The following is a 20,502-nucleotide window of genomic DNA, read 5'->3' as shown; positions in this document are numbered from 1 at the left end:
ATGAAAAATTTCTTTGCCTCTAAAACAATTCAGAATTATTGAAAATATCCCGAATAAAAGAAAAGAAGCTCTAACCGCAGAATTCATTTTGTGGACTGGTGATTGATGTCTTTACAAAAACAAAAGCAGGAAGAGGAAGAAAAAAGAGAAGCTATCCTGTTCGACCAGAATTGATAACAGCTTTTGTAAACCTCTAAACGGTATTACTTGTTGTGTATTCAAACATAAAATAACAAGAATGTTTTCCGAAGGTAGTGGATCCACTTCGGCCAATATGGATATTTATCACCATGCGGCACGGCAGCTGTCAGTTCGGAAAACTTTTCAAAAAAATAAAAAATACTCGATCATGTTGGTCCATCTAAATTTTTATTAATGAATTTGTCCGGTGATCCACCTTTCTAATAACCAAAAAACGCCCGATAAGTCCTAATTTTGATACCGGTCTCCATGAATTTTTACTGGACTAATTCGTGCGTGTAAGATTTATTTAATCTTTTCGGAGCGGGGGAATTCGATGCACGGGACGATAACGAATCGCCTTCTTACGTTACAATATTTCAAAGCGACTATTATAAACATCTGTCATTCTAAGTTTTACGACGCAATAACTCCGGAGTGCACCGCAGAATGTGTGTCAAAAGAAAGGAAACAAGTTATAAAAATATGCGTGACAAAAATGTTTACCTTATCTCCATAAATATTTACCTTCCAAATAATATAAATTCATTTTCGTGACCAAGTATAACAACTCGGGCATTTCACACCGACGTCGGAGACGGTAGATAGATTGACCTAGTTAAATCTCCCACTTACCGTGATATCTATTGGATAGGGGATCTTGTTCGTTACATGGTGAAACGTGTCGATCGAGCCTCTTCGACGTCACAAAAATTGCACCTCCGTACTCCGGGAGTCATTTCTTGTATGCGTTGACATCATCCTGGCAGCTGCCGTGGACTGCTATTCGCTCCGCTGCCACACGAGTGTGCATGCGATAGCAGCGCCTCTGTCGCCTCCCACACACACACACACACACACATATATATATACATCAGCCTGCGAAAATTCGGCGTGCGTGTCATCTGGCTCCTTTCCTCTATTCAGAAGTGCTCTCGTCTCCGGCACGACCCTGCAGAAAGCGAAACTACCCATACAAACTAACGCGGCTTATTAAAACCGGTTCTATTTTTTCCTCACTCGAGAACGGTGCTTTGCTGGAAAGACACATTTACAGTCGTGTAACGGAATTACACGGCGGCATCTTTGCTTCTGATGTGGTTCGACGCGTAAGAAAACTTGCTTATTTTAAATTGGTAAAGGAAAAAATTCCAGTTTTAATAAGTGGAGTTTATAAAAGAAAAAAAGAAACGTCCTGTCATATTTCTATTAGATCGATAGCAACTCGATTCTATATTTAGTAAATGTCTTCTAGTCTTACAAAATTTTATTCCCTGTTTAACAACAACATACCTTTATTTAGTCAACAAATATTACGTTTAATTAAGTTCAATAGTAAATATAAGATTTAATTTGATTTTAACGCAGTAGACTTTTATTACTTTCGTTCTATATACGCTATAAATACTGTTACTTCTCTTATCAAATTACTAAACAGACACCCCAGCGAGTATTAATTTTTTTTCTTTTTTAAATTTATCAAATCAAATATTTGTATATTTAAATAGCCAATAGAAAAGAAATTAAGCTAATATTTTCCATCATTTTTAGACATTAGCGAGTTATTTTTATGCAAGAGTTTACAATGGCAGTAATAGGGAGGGACAATAAAACGATTAAAACAGATAATTTTACCTTAATTAAGTAATTCGCCGGTTTTGATGTAAATAGAAAGATTTTTAATAAAATGCAGATAGACTTCAGCTAATCAAGCGCGAGGTCATAAAACAGTTAATGGCTGGGAGGGCAGAGCATTGGGATGAATCACCTGGATGATTCACACCTTTTGTAAATTACAGTTTCGAATAATCCGAGTAATGTCTCACTTACTAATTAGTTACTAAGGAAAAAAATGGGCGCACATTTACGAATTCTTGTGGGATTTTATAAGCGGAGTCGTTAAAGTTTGGAAAATTTTTTTTTGTAGCGTCGTAAAGTTAGGCAAACACAAGAAAGCACTGAAAGAAAGACACAAATCACACAAGACGTTTGATTTTTAAGCGGTGCGAGTTGAAGTTAACGACGTATAGACATATCTCATCATTATGTGACTAAGTCGTGGCGATAAATAAATTTCGACTGGCGACGCTTATCTGGTATCGGAATTATTTAATTACGTTCTGCAGCAAGATTTTGTTACATCGGTGACATATTTAATAGCTCAGGTGGGAAAAGTGGATGGTCGGTACCCAGTGAAAGCCATTTTCCGACAGACTGCACTTATGAAAATATAATTGAATTAAACCATAATTGATATGTCGTTAAAACCGACTAATTCTGTTTCCTAATGCGATTTATATAAGTATATCATAATAAAATTTTAATACTTTAATTTGCAAAAGCAAAATTTAATTGCGGCTTCGCCCGACTTTTAATACAATTATAAACTTTAGTAATTATTTCAAATATTTTTAATTGTTTTACAAAGAAAATTTTTAAGTCTATTTAAAGATTAAACTTCTTCAAATACGGAAAGATTATCGGAATTTTTATATTGTATATATAATCGATCAATTAAGCGCTGGTTTCTCCGTGCTTACGATTTTGACTCGGGAAAAAATCCAACGAAATTATGGAAGCATTCTGATTTGTTTAATTAAGTTTCTATAGTTTGATAATTTTAATCTGGATCTTTCACACAACTGCCGCTTATAAACATAAACTAATTACTCTGATATTAAGCGTATTATTCATGTAGATACACTCGGATGCAGATGTTTAACGCCCATACTACTAGGCACGAATCAAATCGAAAATTAGTCTATTTGAGATTAACTCGATTATGGTCCAAAACTGTTTCGTGTTCGCATTTTGATATGAAGATATAAACAACTTAAGCCTTTAGACCTATTGTTTAGCTAAATTGGAGCAGTTTCCAAGTGGCATTCCAATTATCTGCTGCATCCGATATTAACGGATGGCATTCTATACACCGAATTGTCCTTCCTGTAATTGACGTTCTCATTCGACCCACAAAAAATTCATTTAAACTTCTCAAATCACAATTATTGCCTCATATAACGCGAATGAATTTTGTACATCGCTGCTAGAACAATATAAACTGGACCGCGTAGACAAGGGATTTACACGGTAATTACGCTTCATTCACTTATTACGTCCATATAAAAATTGTTTAAAGTACGAAAATATACAACATAAAAGAATAATCCAAATAAATATTTTATTTTCGAATCAATAAATCCTGCCGACCGAATGTAAAGAATCACGTGACGTAAAATATTCGCTGACTTTTCGTGTATTGTGATTCAGGAAGTCTCAGAATCAATATTTTGGATTACATCTCGAACCAGCTTCGAGATTATAAATATTATTTAGTTTATACGATCGCAATATCGATCGAATCTGCTTATTATTGCATTATAATCGGGAATAAAAGGTGGACATAACCTAACATATTAATTCATACTAAATATGCATTTATTAATATCGTTTAAGTAAAAGATAAGTGGAATAACTATCCCTCTCTCTCCGCTATACATCCTACTTATAAAAAATAAATGCCAATTTATTATTAATATTTAATTACTCTATACATTAAGTTAAAGAATATCTTTCATTCGTTCTAAGTTCACAGATTTTTGCACAAGTAATTTTATTTAAGCTTCGTCATTTAATCAAATATTTAACTTTAATATTTTAAGAAGAGTTAAAGAAAAAAATAATAGGAGTAGACGAAGTTTTGAAAAAGTTAAATCCCTAAAATGGCCACTCGAACACGCTTAATTGTCGCCATGCTTCGAGATAAACAAATTTCAAATTATCATTTGACATAATTAAAAATGCATCGATTATTATTAATGGCTGGAAAGTCTAAAAAATATCTAAGGACGTCAGCCTACTGCTCTGGAGGATCCGGAATCGAACCCGCCGAGCAATCTCGGGCATTTTTCAACGACGTTTTATCCCAGTTACAGTGAATCCCGGCTGTCCCCATTGTGGGCCTTCTTACGGAAAAAAACCCTTAATAAAAATATTTAGAAGGTGAAAAATATCAAATTAATAAAGATAATAAAAGTTGATTGTAATGCATGTATTTCCTCTGCTGTTTTTAATTGTTTGAACGATAGAAGTTTTCTCTGTTAAATAAACAAACAGTAATTTAAAAAGTATTACTACTATTAAACATATGTAAAGTGGAATAATCAATGAGAGCGAACTTCTCTTTAAATGCCAGTAAATCTTTAGAATTGACTGACTATTGTTTCCCACGAAAACTTTAGAAAATATTCTTTCATATTTTCTTTCTTGGAGAATCAAGAGCAGCATAAAAGCTTACAAGATACGTATGTAGTCTGATCTGGTAGATCTAAACTTAGAAATTTATGATTCGCATATTATCGAAAAGTTTTCTCGCCGCTATCAAGTTCTCTTAAAAAGTTGCTAGTAAGATCTATGTTGCTAACACAATTCATGTAATATGAGTTTGTGGAAGTGGAGAGGCCAAGGTGCAAATCGTAAAACTCCTCTTTTTTGATAAAAGAGTTTTGAAAGTTTTATATTTATGTACATAAATATATTTTTTAGTTCTTTTTTCTTCCACTTTTCATTCATTCTATTAAAATATACACTTTTTAAAAAATAATCTCAAAAAATTTAAATAGAAAATTTAAAACTCTAAATGATTTAATGAAAATCTTATATTAAAAAGTGATGAAATAAAACTGTTTTAATAAATAAATAAAAAAAAAACACAGGAAAATTTATTATACAAAAAAGCGTGGTTGATATATAATTATTTACATGTTTTTTTTTTTTTTTTAAATCATTGAAAATCTGTTATTAATTATACAGTATATATTTAATTATGAACATTTTTATATTGTACTAAATTTTAATTATTAATCTAATTGTGTATAAATAAAATTTTGTAAGCTACCCTTTCACTAACAACAATACAACACAATAAATATTAGTAGTATAACTGAAAATATTATCCTAATTATATTTTCAGTTATCCCACTGCTAAATACACATTAAAATAACAGAATTTGTAATCACAATTACTTCCAGAAGTCTCTGTCATTTCACACACTGCCAAATATCTAATCGGACTTTTAAAATTATGTGGCATTAATATACGGTATTCGATTATCCTATTGTCTAACATACGATATATAATATAAAAACAACTTTATAATATTTAATTATTTCTACATTTTTTAAATTATAATTGATATTGAATAGTAAAAAATTCTACTTTCAAATTTTTATATTTGGATGCTTGGATTGTATATAGGAAGTGTAATTTCTTGTCCACCATTTTTTCGAACTATCAAGTTTTGTATGATATAATAACTATTCAAATACAATACTAAAGAGATTTTAGTAATTTTTTTCAAAGTTTTTTAAAAAAGAATTCATAATATTTAAATTTTTATATTATTTTGGCTTCAACAAGTTATTTGTTTGACTTGAAAAGAGTGAAGTCTTGAACACAATTAACACATTAACAATTGGAATCCTTATTAAATATTTGTCCTCAAATATTTTAAGTATGCTCGACAACTGTCATTTGGTTGTATTTAATCTTCGGAGGATTCCTCTTCGGCTTCCATTAACCATTTAATGAACGGCTGAATCTAAAAACCAATAATAAAATTAGCATATGCTTTCGTACATTAGTATACTTTTCTAATATTTAATATAGTTAAATTTAAGAAAAAAATAATTTCTTCATTTTTAATGTATTGATAAATATATTGATTTGAAAGTAATTATAATGAATATTTATTATACGAAGGACATTCCTGCATTATGCACTCGCTCTCATTACGTCGAAATTCCGCCATATAATTATTTGAAATAATTTATTATCTTAATATTAAATGTAGAGATCGGTATATATCTATGTCTAGACTGTTATATCGTAAAATGTTATTAGTTATTTTTAATTTTAATTAATTTAATTTCTCTGTACTAATACTTAATAATTAAGTGTGTTTTTATTTATGAAATTATGTTAATAGGAAATTTTATTCTGTACTTAAAAACTGTAGAAAATATTAATTCTTAAATAAATATTAATGGTAATGGATTGAAAATATTAAATTTAACATTTTCTAATTAAGAAAATCAATTTATTTTTTATAAAATTCATACTGTTTACTTTCATAAATTAAATGCTATCTAAATAACATATCAGTTCTAGACAAAAAGAAAAAATGCTCAAGACAGTTGCTAAATTTAAACTTCAAATTAAGAATTATCCTCAGTCTAATTTTCTACAATAAAAAAATAATATGTGAGACTGAATCTTATAATATTTCACATTGTATTTTAATAATTAAATAAATTAGTATTAGAAGAATGCAATGAATCATTTTTTCTATTACATTTTCTGTATAAACTAACTTTTCTTAAAATATATTTCAATTAATCTATTTTTCAAACTAATTTTGTTATATTTCTTTTTATTAAGAGTCTGCCGATTATAAACAAAATTATTATTTATAAATTTGTATGATGAATGTAATAGTTTATTTCTATTGATGATGATAAATAAAATGTGAATGTAAATCGCTAATGTGGATTAAAGTAATTTGGCAGCATTCGAATAAAATACAAAATGAATTTTATGTAAAACAATCGAAAAGCACAATTACAAAACCTCAAAAACAAGAGGTTTAATGTTGCTGTAATTCAGTTATAATAAACTTAACAAAAATTATACTTAAAATAAAAATAAAAATGTTAAAAAATAATATAATACAGTTATTTTTAATTACTAAACCTGTTTTGTAAAGATTTCTTACTGATTTAGATTCAATTTAAAGTACATAAAATATATGCTCTAATCTCAAATTAGTCCTGTATAGCATACTTTTCCTGTTAGGAACAGCATCCTGCTGGTCATTATCTAACTCCTTTCAGGGGGAAATTTTTGAATAAAAACAATGTGACTTCTGGTTCGCATCAGAAGTTCACATATAGTTAATTGGAACCTCCTTCCCTTAAGCTTTCTATACCTGGTCTTGACTTTCAAGTATCTAATTCCGTTCACAAGATTAAAGAAGCACAGACAAATGAACAGATGCGTGATAGCGGGAATTTATAGGTTTACAATTTTTTTAAATTGCAGCCCAATTACTACTTATTCTCTGTGAAGAGCTTTAAAAACTTTTTGATAATTTGAATAAAAATGATTTTGAGCATTTGATATTTTAATTTTAAATTATTACAGTCCAATATTTACAGTAATTTCAATATTTAATTAAATTTTTACAAAATTTTTGATATACATTTGAATTTTGAAAAGTGTATGTTATCAAAATGAATTTTATTACTATTCATGTGATTTATTTCAAACATAATGCAAGTAAAAATGGATGCTTAAACTGAAATACTAGAAGACATAATAGATGACAAATATATATAAAAAAATAAATAAATAAATACTTTTCTTAAAGAAAATAAAAATCACTTCTAAAGTATATTTTACAGTAAATAAATTTCCTAGAAAAACCTTTTATATTTTTGTAATTCTATATTTATGAATAACGAGACAAATAAAAAGATTCTACACTATATTTCAGTAAAGTTTTTAAAGGAACAAATGCTTTTGATTGTTTACAACCATCGTCATCTGTTTTAACATAAAATGAAATCTTTATGAATTATTAATAACATAATAACTACAACTATTTATTATATCTTATTTTATAAGCTTGATAATTATGATATTTAGATTTAATTATAAAATTTAAACCAGCAATTAATTATTGTGACATTGTCACAAAGCCGAGCTGAAATTTTTAATCATATTTTAATTTTAAAAAACAAGTGACTTCCATCCAGACCAGAAGTTCACACACAGTTAATTGGAGCCTCTGGCCCCAAGCTTTCCATATCTTGTCTTGATTTTCATCTATCTAACTCTGTTCTCAAGATTAACAAATAATGGATGAATGGACAGATGAACGGATGGCAATATAGAAATCTATAGGTCTAATTTTACTAATCTCATTCAATAATTTTCTACTTCATAATTTATTTACTTTACATATTTACAATTGACAAATTATTCTATTGATTTAATATAAAATAATAATTCTTTTAAAAATTATATTCTTAGTTTTATTTCATTTAATATTACCTTTTTAAAATTTGATAAAATATATAATAGTGTTGAGATCTGCCCTTTATATTTCATTTTATTATTTAAATTTTTCACTTAAACTTTGCGTTTATTTCAAAGGAAGTTTCAAGTGGAAACGTCCTGATAACGAAAGTACACAGAACTTTTGTTTCTCATTTTTAAAAGTGTTATGTTTTAGCTTTTCTCTTAGTTTAAAATAAGAGATTGGACATCTCTATGAATTAAAATATTGTTTCTTAAATTTCGTACTAAATTAATTGGGAAAAGGACCAAAAACCTCCCATTTTTTGGTTAAGAGAAAAGAAAGATGTTTTGACATACTTCCAATGCAAGGAAAGTTGAATTTCCTTTCTACCAAAGCCTTATTACTACATTTACCACAAAACTTTAGCATCATCCGAGGATTCACCCCTTGTTGACATATAGAAAATCCTTTATTTTGAATGGACAAAATCCTAAAAATATACCGAATTTCGTGCTCTAAGCAGGGAATTTGCCGCCGATCTTCGAGAGAAGACAATCCTTATAGTTTACCACCGATCTTTGAGAAGAGACGATCCTTAGAGTTTGCCACCGATCCTTGAGAAGAGAAGATCCGTCCAAACAAGAAAGACATCTCTCCAGTCCGCCGTTGAAGATATCCACCGATTTTCAAAAGAACTCTAAACTGAAAATTCCTCATTACAGATCCCAAAATTTTACCTCATAACATCTGAACTTGATAAGGTAGTATACAACTACGGATTTATGTAAACTCTCTCTCTCTTTGAGAGATAGGTTTAAATATATTATTTTGTAATCCACTCATCAATTGCGCACCGCGCTGAATAAACGATAACCTCACAAAAAAAACCAAGAACGGTGCGTTATCACATATAATTACGATATATATGTGATAACGCACCGTTCTTGGTTTTTTGTGTGAGGTTATCGTTTATTTTGTAATCCATTTAATTTGTTCTATTAAATCTTGTTATTGTTTTTAAACATGGTCTCATCTTTGTCTCACCATCAAGACTACGTCCTAGCCACTTACCCGTGATCCTCCCACTCGAAATTCCTCGCGAATGAATGTTAGTGTGCCTAACGCTATAACTAGGCTGGTGTCAGGAAAACAACTTACAGGGGATCCTCACGGAATCCTGTTTCTCATTAAAGTCTTAGGAAGCCATCCTTCGACTCTGAGGGCCAGTTTAATTGACTAGAAGCCGATTAAGTGGTACATGAGTTTTGCCAACTCTGTACCCCCGGCTAGCCCCTCACAATAGTAATAACTCGCAAAGTTAATATAAGATACATTGTCAAAAATTACTATAGAATTTCCAGTTAACTTCTGTGAAGTAAGTATAAGAATAGATTTATTGCATTACAATTTTACTATTGTGGAAGAAAAATATCGTTTTGTAAAAAAATATTCAGGAATAAAAGAAAGAAAGAAGTCCAAAATACATCAATCATAGACTCTATGTTATTTAAGAAAAAATGAGAGATGAAAAAATACTAAATAATTTTATATAATATTACAATCTTACATTTATAGGGAATATTCCTTGAAAGAACAAGACAATCTGCCAAAAGTTTTCTTTTTTTTTTTTTTAAATAAATAATTATAATTGAATTTATTTTTTTATCTAAACAAATTACTGTTTATAGGCTAACTGCCAAGTTAGCCAAGTTTTTGGTGGTCATCAAAACTAAAGCATGATGCAAACAAATTTTCAAATCAAGAAAATTGTAATAGGTGAGAGAAAGAAATGAAAAGATTAAAAAACTTCTACATTTTCATATAATAATTCTTGTTATGGATTTTACGTTAAACAACTACATATACCTATAAACTGATGTCTTTACACATCAATTCGGACTGTAGAGTAGTTTGATATATATAGTATATTTCAAAAATGTGCAAATTAAATAATATCTGCAGCTGGATCTAATAATAATTCAAACAGTTCCTTTATTTACAAAATATAACAGAAATAAACATAATTGAAAATATCGACTTTTCTGATTTATTAATATTACAATGAATTGTAATAATTATTTCAGAAAAGCCAAAACACTTTTTATTTGATAAAAATTAAAAAAATAATAATAATAAAATGTCATATATTCATATTAAATATTATAATATTGTTATCAATCTTGTTTAATACTGAAATTTGTAAAAAAATCAATAACAGTATAACAGATATAATAAAATTATCCAAATACGAATAGCTATATATCAAAGACAATGTATTTTTTATATATTTACACAGTGTATAAATATAGAAAAAGAACAAAATCGTTACAAAAAAATTTCTTACACTTATCAAAAACAAGAAAAAAGATTTTTCTAATAAACATAATAAATATATATCATTTTGAAATAAGAGTTATAAACCAAAATATGAATTAAATGTGTTTAAAGTAAGATAGATTGCCTGAAGAAAAATTAAAGATCCATTCAAATTAAGCATGACACAGATTTAATAAAACATATTGTACATTATGACCTGTATTGATTTTTTTATTTGCAATGTGATAAAAGAAAACTGAAAAATCAATAGTATATATACGTTTATTGATTTTTCCATTAATATATACATATATAAGCAAATTCTTATCTACAATTTAATAATTTCAGTGAGAAAATAATTATCAACAGATCAACTTTATTTTTCAGCAAGACATAAGTCATTAGCCAAGAATATTTTAAAATGAATTGATAGAAACACTGAACTGATATCAATCCTGTTTTAAATCCTTTATTGAATACCCATGTCAGATGAAACAATATAATACCTTAAAATAGACAAAAAAAATATAAATGATTTCAGAAATAATGTTTTTAACAGCTGAAAACATATAGAAAAAGTTTTTTAACTTCTTAAATAAAAAAAATCCAGCAACAAATTGCTTAACTTTCCTGGCAACATTTAAAACTGCATGTGTGGTGCGATCTGTTATGATACTTTATTAAAAAACCTTTTTATATTTTTAACTATTATAAAATGGCAAAAAGCTTAATTTTGAGGTAGGGATGGGTTTATAAAAATTTGTAAATGCTAATAATGAGTAAAATCGCCATTAAGTCTGACCCTATTCAAGATATGACACATAACTCTCTTTATCTCCTCACCCCCTCAATCTTTAATCACCAAAATTTAATAGCATCAATCCTCTTTGAAAAATTTCAAAAATTTTTGTCAAAAAATGTAAAAAATTATTAAGTTTCAAAGAGGGTGAACAAAATCACACCACACATACACACACTAACATTCACACATACAGAAATACCCCCCAAAGTTTTTTGCATTTCTTGACATTTCAAGGTCCTGAGTCCAGAAATGTAAAAATCTTGGGGGATAATTTTTTGACCAATTGCCATACTTTTCCTGTTATATGTAACAGAGCTGGGAAAGTAAAAATGGATGCATCATGGCAATTATCTTAATTTTAAATTCGTCAAAATTTAGTAATGGAGGTAAGTTTAAGAAAGATAATTTGTAAAAAGTTATATTTTGCAAAGTTAAGTTAGAAAATTATGATAACCAAATTGCAAAAATGTGTTTAAATGATCATATGAATCAAAAACCACAAGAGATGATCAAGATTCATATCCTCTCACTATTATCATCATACAACATGAGCAAACATTGAGTTGATAACTTATTATATTGAGAAATAAACAACTTACATCATTCAAATAATCTTCTGTTATTGGACAAATGTTCGACTTTCTGCTTATCATTGTAGTAAAAATTTGTACCAGACTTGACTTGTCAATGCCCTACTTTTCTATCATGAAATGACTTACAACAGCAAGTAAGTTGTGCCATTTCCACTTGCTGCTACAAAATCTGTTATAATGTAAACTAGCCTTTAGGAGCATGGATGGAATCCTAAAGTGAAAGATAATAGATCCAAACCAAAAAACATGGAGGCCTGATATAAAAACTTCAAATTTCATTTAATACTCCTCTTTATCAACATATGCTTCCATGCTAATGGCCTTAGACTGATTTTGATTAACTCATGAGTGAAAAAATTGCAGCAAAATGCATATTGGTATCTTCTGTACAATATTGGTGTTGCATAATTTATGCAACATGCAAGCGTGAAGTGTGGATGACTTGTCAAGTATAACCATGCAGTGCAAGCATATACTCATAATATATGTATGTGAGATCTGGATTTCCTCAGAATTTAACTTGTAATAATTCGTTTTAGGAATTTTCCCTAATATAAACATCCTGTCTAAAAACGGCCCTGGACGAGAAAATATGCGTCCCCGGCCATATAACTGTCAACAATCCTTTGTTCTTAAGCTTTAAACGGATCATCTTGCAACCTTAGTTTACACTTAACGTTCGAATTCGTCATCTATTTTGAATCCCGGGAACACCTGTGACACAAATCGTCATCCACCTACAATCACGTGACCTAATTTCCCAGGCTAAACTTATAAAAGCCACTCCTTCCACCCCCTCGGGGGAGTCTCATATCATCTGCCGGAAAAACGCCGTCGCTCATCGTCACCGACTCGGACCTACTGTCCGAACGTCTCCGCGCTCAGTCGCGACTATATAAACCTGTGCCTATTTCGGATACTAATCCCCACCTCGTGGATATCAAGTGCTAACTCTAAGGAAACGAATAAAGAGGTATGAACCGAACTTGTAAGCTCTCTCTCGCGAACCCGACGCGACTTAGGGAAGTTAGTCAGCTTTTGTATGTGTGTCCTTGTTAAATATTAATAAACCTTGTTTTAATTGTTAAATGGTCTCCTCTGTGTCTCAAATATCGCTTTCGCCTTATCGTCGACCCCATCTCACCTCCTATCCACTCGCCCGACAAGATGAGTCCCGACTCTCGGGACTGAAATCGAAACTTTAGCCATCTTGACAAGTGAAAGGTCAACGACCCGTTACCGGAAAGGGGAGATACGACTTCCTCCGACCTCCCTCGATCTCACATGTATCACTAAATGAATTTTGTAACAATGTATTAGTAACTGTCTATTAATTAAAACATCAATAGCACTGATATAACAAATTGACTGCCTACCTGTTCTTGGCTTTAGCTGTTGTCTGTTGGTCTGCAAATGACGATTATGTTTTAGTCATGCTAAGTTTCTTTTCCTGTGAAGTGTCAGTAACCTAAATCTGAATTTCTGTCAGTGCATTGAAAAAGCTGTTTTCTAGATCATCAACTGCTAAATGAATTAAATCAAACAATTTCTATTTGTTCTCAATTAGTTCATCATGAAAAACCATCTTTCACAAGTAGTAATGGAAATTGATAAAACAGAACATTAACTCAATGAGTATCAAAACATACTTGATATCATTAGGCAGCAATCTTAGATATGTGTACACTTCTATTTTCCTACTGTTTTCATTGTCAAATATGCATATATTGCATATGCATAGTTGATCTATTTTATCATTGTCAAATATTCATTTTTATTTAGGTTCCAGAAAGTCAAGTTGACACTTTTGAAGAGTGAGAGTGGCTAACTGGAATTGAACTTGTTTGATCAATACTTTCATCTCCAATTCAGTTTTCTTCACGTAATTAGAGCCTGTCAGAGCAACTCCTTTGTAACTTTGTTCATGGCAAAAACAGAATAATTCTGGCCAAATATTTGTTGCAATTATTGAATTCTTAGAAGAGTTGTTTCAATGTGATTTGCCAACTCTAGTATAAGAATCATTGCTTCAAAATTCTCTGGACAAAAATGCAAGTATATTGAGGATGTTAAGCAAAAAATACAGATACCATACAAAGTTCTTTCAAAATTCCTTATGTTTTAGCTAACTTGTCATTGTAAGTAGCAGTAATTTCTTCTAGATGGATAATGATGGTATTCAAATTCTTTAAAAAGGCTTTCAATGCTCACTGTTGGACGTAGTGCAATGCTCACTGTATTTGTTGCAGTGTTCCAAATATTAACTCTGAGAGGGATGCTATCTCCTGCAATTGCCATCATAATTTTGTTGAATATTGATACAGTTTTAAAATCTTCTTAAGTGTCAAACCTGCCATTGGCATATGTTGATACATGTAACTATATTACGTCAGACAATTACAGTGGAACCTTACTAACGAGCATAATTCATTGCAGAGTCTTACTTGTAAATCAAAACAATTTTTCCCATAGAAATTAATGTAAAATATGATAATGCGTTCCACGCCAAAAAAATGCTCAAATGTTTTATGTATAATGTTTATTAAAAAAAAAATTGTAAAATATACTCTGTTAAGGAGCATGAATCATCATCATCTTTTCTTCTAGTGCGGAATGAACCATCCTAGAATGAGAATTCGATTTGCAGGAAAAAAAAAAAAAAAAAATCACAGCTAATATGTTTGATAAACATTCCAAACGATATGCCAAATTCTCGGGTTATGTAAAGGCTATAATTAAATATTAGAAATTAATTAATTTTACTAGATGTAAGTAGTTATGTTTTCACCTCATATTAAATTTAATAACTATAAATTTTAATATTATTTAATAAATTTAAATAATTTTTAATTCAGACATTTCTAAAATTTAATTTGGAATCGGTCATTAAATTTAATGACCCAAGAATTTGGCATATCGCATGGCGTGTTTATTATATAATGGACTATGGTTGTTGATGTTTATAAGTAATATGTGTGAACACAAGTTTGGAAAAACATGTCATCACAAGCAACACTAAGATGATAGTGGAACAAGTGCTAAACACAGACTGATGAAGCATGTCGCATGCACACAATTCGGGACTTCCCCTCTCCTCATCACTCGTTATGCAAAATACTCGTGTGAGGTGCTCGTTAAGCGAGGTTGTTTTATCTATTAAAACCTATTTGACTCTATGTACGTTGTTTTAAAATGAATAACAGAAAAAATAAAATATAAGTAAAAAAGTTTTTATATCACCCAAAAATAAAGAAATATTTTCATAAAAGACCCATAGTTGTTTTAGAAATTTCCAAGAATTTGAACACCAATTGACTTTCAAAAAACATTCTAGGTTGGTTATAATAATATATATAGCATAAGCAAATTAAAGTTCAGCTGGCCAACCTTAAATGCTTTTTAAAATTAAATTAGTGCTCAAATTCTTAGGGATTTATAAAACAACTATGGGTTTTATAAATCCCTAACAAGCTACAAGGGAAACTTGTATAGCATAACCAGTCACATAACTTTTCCATTGGCCAATTTAGTTTTGAACAGATAAGGCTGATTCAGACGATTTCAAGAGAGTAAAGAGTTAAAGACAAAGGTCAAAATATCAAAATAACATGGTAAAGTATACGCCAAATATATCTATTAATATTTCTAAAGCTTCAAATTCTTATATCTATTAGAACAAGAGATAAGTTTGGCATGGTCCTTAAGAAACATACTATATAAGATCAAAGTTAAATATGAGTTAAATTTACAGGCATTTATTACCAAAAAAAGATTTCCCAATCAACTAGATCAGTGGTTCCCAACCAGTGGTCCACAAAAGCTAAAATATGGTCCGTGAAAGATTTAAAACTTTTATTCATTTTAAATTATTATTCCCACATTGATACAAACTGAATTTAATTTTAATAAAAATGTTATGTTTTCTATTATAATAGTACTGTTAAGGCATGTTACTCTTGAGTTTAACGATTACTTATGTTAAAAGTTTTGATTAAAGTTTATTTTTAGTTCATTTTTCTTAAACCTTGTGGTCCCCACTAACAACAATGAAATCAAAGTGGTCCCTGGTCAAAAAAAGGTTGGGAATTGCTGAACTAGATAAACACTCATAATATCAACGATACTTCTTTAATGCATTATCTTGATTTTGAAAATGCTGCAACACATTATCATAGCATTTGGTTCTAAATCAGTCACACTCAAAACAGTATGAAATTTTTTTTTCATTGTTGAGTGATTTTTTGAACATTCAAAGTTTGAACTTACATTTTGATAAACACAAATGATTTAAAGAAATAGTAGTTATCAAAATTTTATTGACCATAAATTATTTTAAATAAATATATATATACAGGGTGGGCCAGCGAAATGAAACGGCAGAGTGTTCGTGTTCGTCCAAGCAAATCGCTCGGACAGGTCGATTTTACTCTCGAGGGGACATCTTTTGCAATAAAGTTTTTGCGATTCTGAATACAACAGACAACAAAAAAATTTTAAAAACTCATTTATTTTGTACTAAGTAAACAAACATTTATTTCGAAAAAAATGTTTGTTTAGTTAATATTCAGAATCGCAAAAACTTTATTGCAAAAGATGTCCCCTCGAGAGTAAAATCGACCTGTCCGAGTGATTTGCTTGGACGAACACGAACACTCTGCCGTTTCATTTTCGCTGGCCCACCCTGCATGTATTTAAAATAAAATTTTGATAACTACTTTGAAATTTTGAACATAAAGAAATATATATGTATTTCTTGTTTTTTACTTTTTACAGATCAAACAATGGCAATTTTACATATTTTAATACTTTCTTCTGACAAAACTAAAAGACAATCTTATCCTAATTTATGTTGCTTTGTTCTTGTTATTAACGTTTATATCTATTTTCTTTTATTCATAAAAATTATGTTATTGTCTTTCAAAAAAATCAAGTTTTTTTTTTCGAAGTTTTACAGATAACATGCTAAAGAATATAAAGAACCATTCTACATAATTAAAAAGATTCATAATACAGGATTCTATCAAAATACTTTATACATTCAAAGAGGTCAAAAAATCCCAATCTGATATGGACAACCTCAAACAAAATCAGCCAATTTATTAAATAAAAGATATACTTCATCCAATTCATCTGTTATATGATTTAATTGAGATTAATTATATGAATGAAAACATATAAATATTCAAACCTAAAAAAACTGACACACAAATTAATTGCAATAACCTAAATACATATAAAATAAAATATATTCATTTACATACAGCTATAATTTTGTAAATTAACAAAAATATTTTAATCCATATTTTATTCATTTACAAAATTACAACAATAATAGGGTAAAAAGCTTTAAAAATAAATAATCAAGTGAATTAGTAAATTATTATTTAAAAGATATTACGAAGAAAATATTTAAATTAATTCTCAAAATTATTATTATTATTTTTTAAATGATAAATCTGGTTATTTATAAAAAAATATTTCAAAGAACAATAAAAGATGCTCATAATGAAGAAAAAGTTCCACAGATGATAAAATTTCCATTAAAACTCAAACTCCAGCAGTAGTTTACAAGTAAGATCTGTTGTAAGATATGTACTTCATCATCTGTGGAACTTTCATTTTGTGAACATTTCTTGTTGTTCTTTGAATTATTTTTTAAAAATTAAAATGTGACAATGTCTTTTTACAATTTTGAAATTTTACTAGTTATTTATCTTTGATAATCTTATTCTTCTAAAACCGTATTGTGTTATCTCTGGTGAAACATTATTCAATTTTAATGCTTGTTGTTTTTTATTTTCCTTTACTTTATTTATATATAAAGATGTAAAATAAAAAAAGGCAAGCATTAAAATGGAATAATGTTCCATGTAGAGATCCACTAGTTATTTATGTTGTCTATTATTATCTGAAAAATAAATTTTATCTTCAATAAATACTAATTTTGAAAAAATAATGTACTAATAATAATTAGTCACTATAGTAAATTAAATATTGTACTGTATATATTTTTAAAAATTAAACTGAAACTACTAATAAATTATATCTTAATAAATTAGAACATTTTATAAAGTTTTTGTAGTTAACAAAAACTTACTTGTTTCCTAATATCTTTTTGTTGTGCAGGATCATGTTCTGTTAAAACAGATGGATGCTGATACCATTTTAAAATGACTTCTTCTGGTAAAATATCTTTTTCATATAAAAGATGTAAAATTTTCAATAGAGCTGTTTTATTATTTTCATTAGAAATGGCAAATATCTGAAAATGATGAACTTACTTGTTAATGGTGTTTCAGTTTTATGGATTTTAAATAATTTAGTTTTCTTGAAAATATTTTAAAAACAATTTAACTTTATATGACTTGACTCATTATCACGATGTACTGCACATTATGCAACTTGCAATTATAATAAAAATAGTTTTAAAGAAATTATTAACCACAAAAACACACACAGGTATAGGATTAATCAATTTCAACACAATATCTTTTTATGACAGAATATGATAAGTTTAAAGGATTTTCTCAAGAAAAACAAATTTAATGAGAAAAATTAAATTATTATTCAATAGCAATATAATAATACAAAAAAAATTTCAATCTATCTTTAAGAATTTAAACCTAATTAATTTCATATATAAAACACATCAAATCACTTTACCACCTAATTTTTGCTGAGCAAAAAAGTTTTTATTACACTGATGTTTTCAACCTCTTTTTAGTATAGGTCATCCTCGGGTTTTAGAATACAATGTAACACTCCAAAATAGAACGTACTGTTTTTTGAATCTATAACATTTTAAATTTAAAAACTTTTAAACAAATAATTAGAACTACACATATTAAATATAATAAATAAATAAATAAAATACATGTTTTAAGGGTTTTTAAGTCCCATTTTTTTTCTATTATATATGAGGGTCGTTCAATAAGTCCTTAGAAAAAAGATAGAAAAACAAATTATTTTAAGTAGAGTTTTTTTTTATTTTTCAACATAATCTCCTTTAAGCTCTATACACTTTTCCAAGCATTTCTCCAACTTTTTAAAGCCATCTAAAAAGTAATATTTTGGAAGGTCCTCAAAATAGGCATCTGTTTGGGCAATGACCTCCTTGTTCAACATGAACGTTGTCCGTCAAGCCATTTTTTTAAGTTTGGAAATAAAAAAAGTCACTGGGGGCCAAATCCAGTGAATATGGTGGATGTTGTAATAATTCAAACTTTAATTCCATGATTTTGGCCATCAAAACTGCACAGGTGTGTACCCATGCATTGTTTTGATGGAAGAGGATCTTTTTCTTTTTCAAATGAGGATGTTTTTCCTTGATTTCTTTGCTCAACCGGTGCAATAATGATGCATAATATTCTCCAGTTATTGTTTTTCCTTTTTCCAAGTAATCGGTGTAGATGATTCGGCGTGTATCCCAAAAAACTATGGCAATCACCTTCTCGGCCGATTTCACTGTCTTTGCCTTCTTTGGAGCCCTTTTGCCTTCAAAAACCCACTGTTTTGACTGTTCTTTTGTCTCTGGAGTATAGTAGAGTGTCCATGTTTCGTCCACAGTTATGTATTGACGCAGAAACTCGTCAGGATTATGACAAAAAAGTGCTAAAATAGCCTCAGAGTCAACCACACGATTACGTTTATTCTCCACTGAGAGCAAATGCAGCACCCATCTTGCTGAGATTTTTTTCACACCCAATTTTTCGTGCAAATTGAAAACACTGTACCTTGTGATATGCCTGTGGCCTCAACTATTCAACAAACTTTGGTTCATCGATCACTCAAAACCATATCGTGGATTTTGTCAATCATTTCGGGAGTAGTCACTTCCACTAGATGTCCTGAACGACATTCATCTTTTGTGGATGTACGGTCACGTTTGAACTCGTTTACCCAATTGTAAATGGTTGCAAACACAGAAGCAGATGTGCCATGAACTTCATCCAACTCAGCTTTGATCTCTTTCGATGTTAAGCCTTTTAAATGTAAGTGTTTAATCACTGCTCAAAACTCACTTTTTTCCATTTTTCTAAATAAATAAAAGTTTCTTGCTTCAATCGACAATAAAAATTAAACCATGCGATGAATATGACAGACTTTCACAACTGTCTAGTGAGCCATGATGTTTACTAAAAACGTGCCAATTTTGATGCTACGAGCGCAATCTATTGGATTTTCTAAGGACTTATTGAACGACCCACATATTTCCACGCTGTTGGAAGTATGTTACCATCCCTAGTGTTTAGGCATGGTTTTTTTATTTTTCTTTCGTAAATTTCTACCTTTTCCATATCCAACACAATAGATGGAGAGTACACTGTTTTACATGTTAATTACATTTGCCCATTTCATTAGATATGGAAAAAGTAGAAATTTACAAAAGAAAAAAAAAAAAAAAAAAAAAAACAATGCCTAAAAACTGGAGATGCTAACACACTTCCAACAGTGTGGAACTATATAATAGAAAAAGAACGGGACTTAAAAACCCTTAAAACATGTGTTCCTTGTGGTTAACTTGATGTTT

The 20,502-nt window shown here is 29.3% G+C and overlaps 2 protein-coding genes across 3 annotated transcripts in view; both read right to left on the bottom strand.

The window, feature by feature from the left end:
• Positions 1-993, bottom strand: part of LOC136985237 (putative polypeptide N-acetylgalactosaminyltransferase 10) — a 63,417-nt gene extending 62,424 nt beyond the window's left edge. For both annotated transcript variants that reach the window (XM_067282474.1, XM_067282476.1), the window contains exon 1: positions 817-993. The gene's annotated coding sequence lies outside the window, so the exon portion shown is untranslated. The remainder of the gene's footprint in view (positions 1-816) is intronic.
• Positions 994-4,900: 3,907 nt separating this feature from the next.
• The window catches only part of eIF2Bepsilon (eukaryotic translation initiation factor 2B subunit epsilon), a 64,910-nt gene continuing 49,308 nt past the window's right edge, over positions 4,901-20,502 (bottom strand). The window contains exons 14-15 of the mRNA XM_067282500.1: positions 18,070-18,234; positions 4,901-5,780 (exon numbers count right to left, since the gene is read on the bottom strand). Of these exons, the coding sequence (XP_067138601.1) occupies positions 5,724-5,780; positions 18,070-18,234 (222 nt within the window). The 3' untranslated portion in view covers positions 4,901-5,723. The remainder of the gene's footprint in view (positions 5,781-18,069; positions 18,235-20,502) is intronic.

The sequence above is a fragment of the Centruroides vittatus genome, unplaced genomic scaffold, assembly GCF_030686945.1.
Source record: "Centruroides vittatus isolate TY-2023 unplaced genomic scaffold, ASM3068694v2 contig_956, whole genome shotgun sequence".
In the NCBI taxonomy this organism is placed as follows: Eukaryota; Metazoa; Arthropoda; class Arachnida; order Scorpiones; family Buthidae; genus Centruroides; species Centruroides vittatus.
Note: the sequence above shows the minus strand (reverse complement) of the source record. Positions and strands in the feature narration are given on the sequence as shown.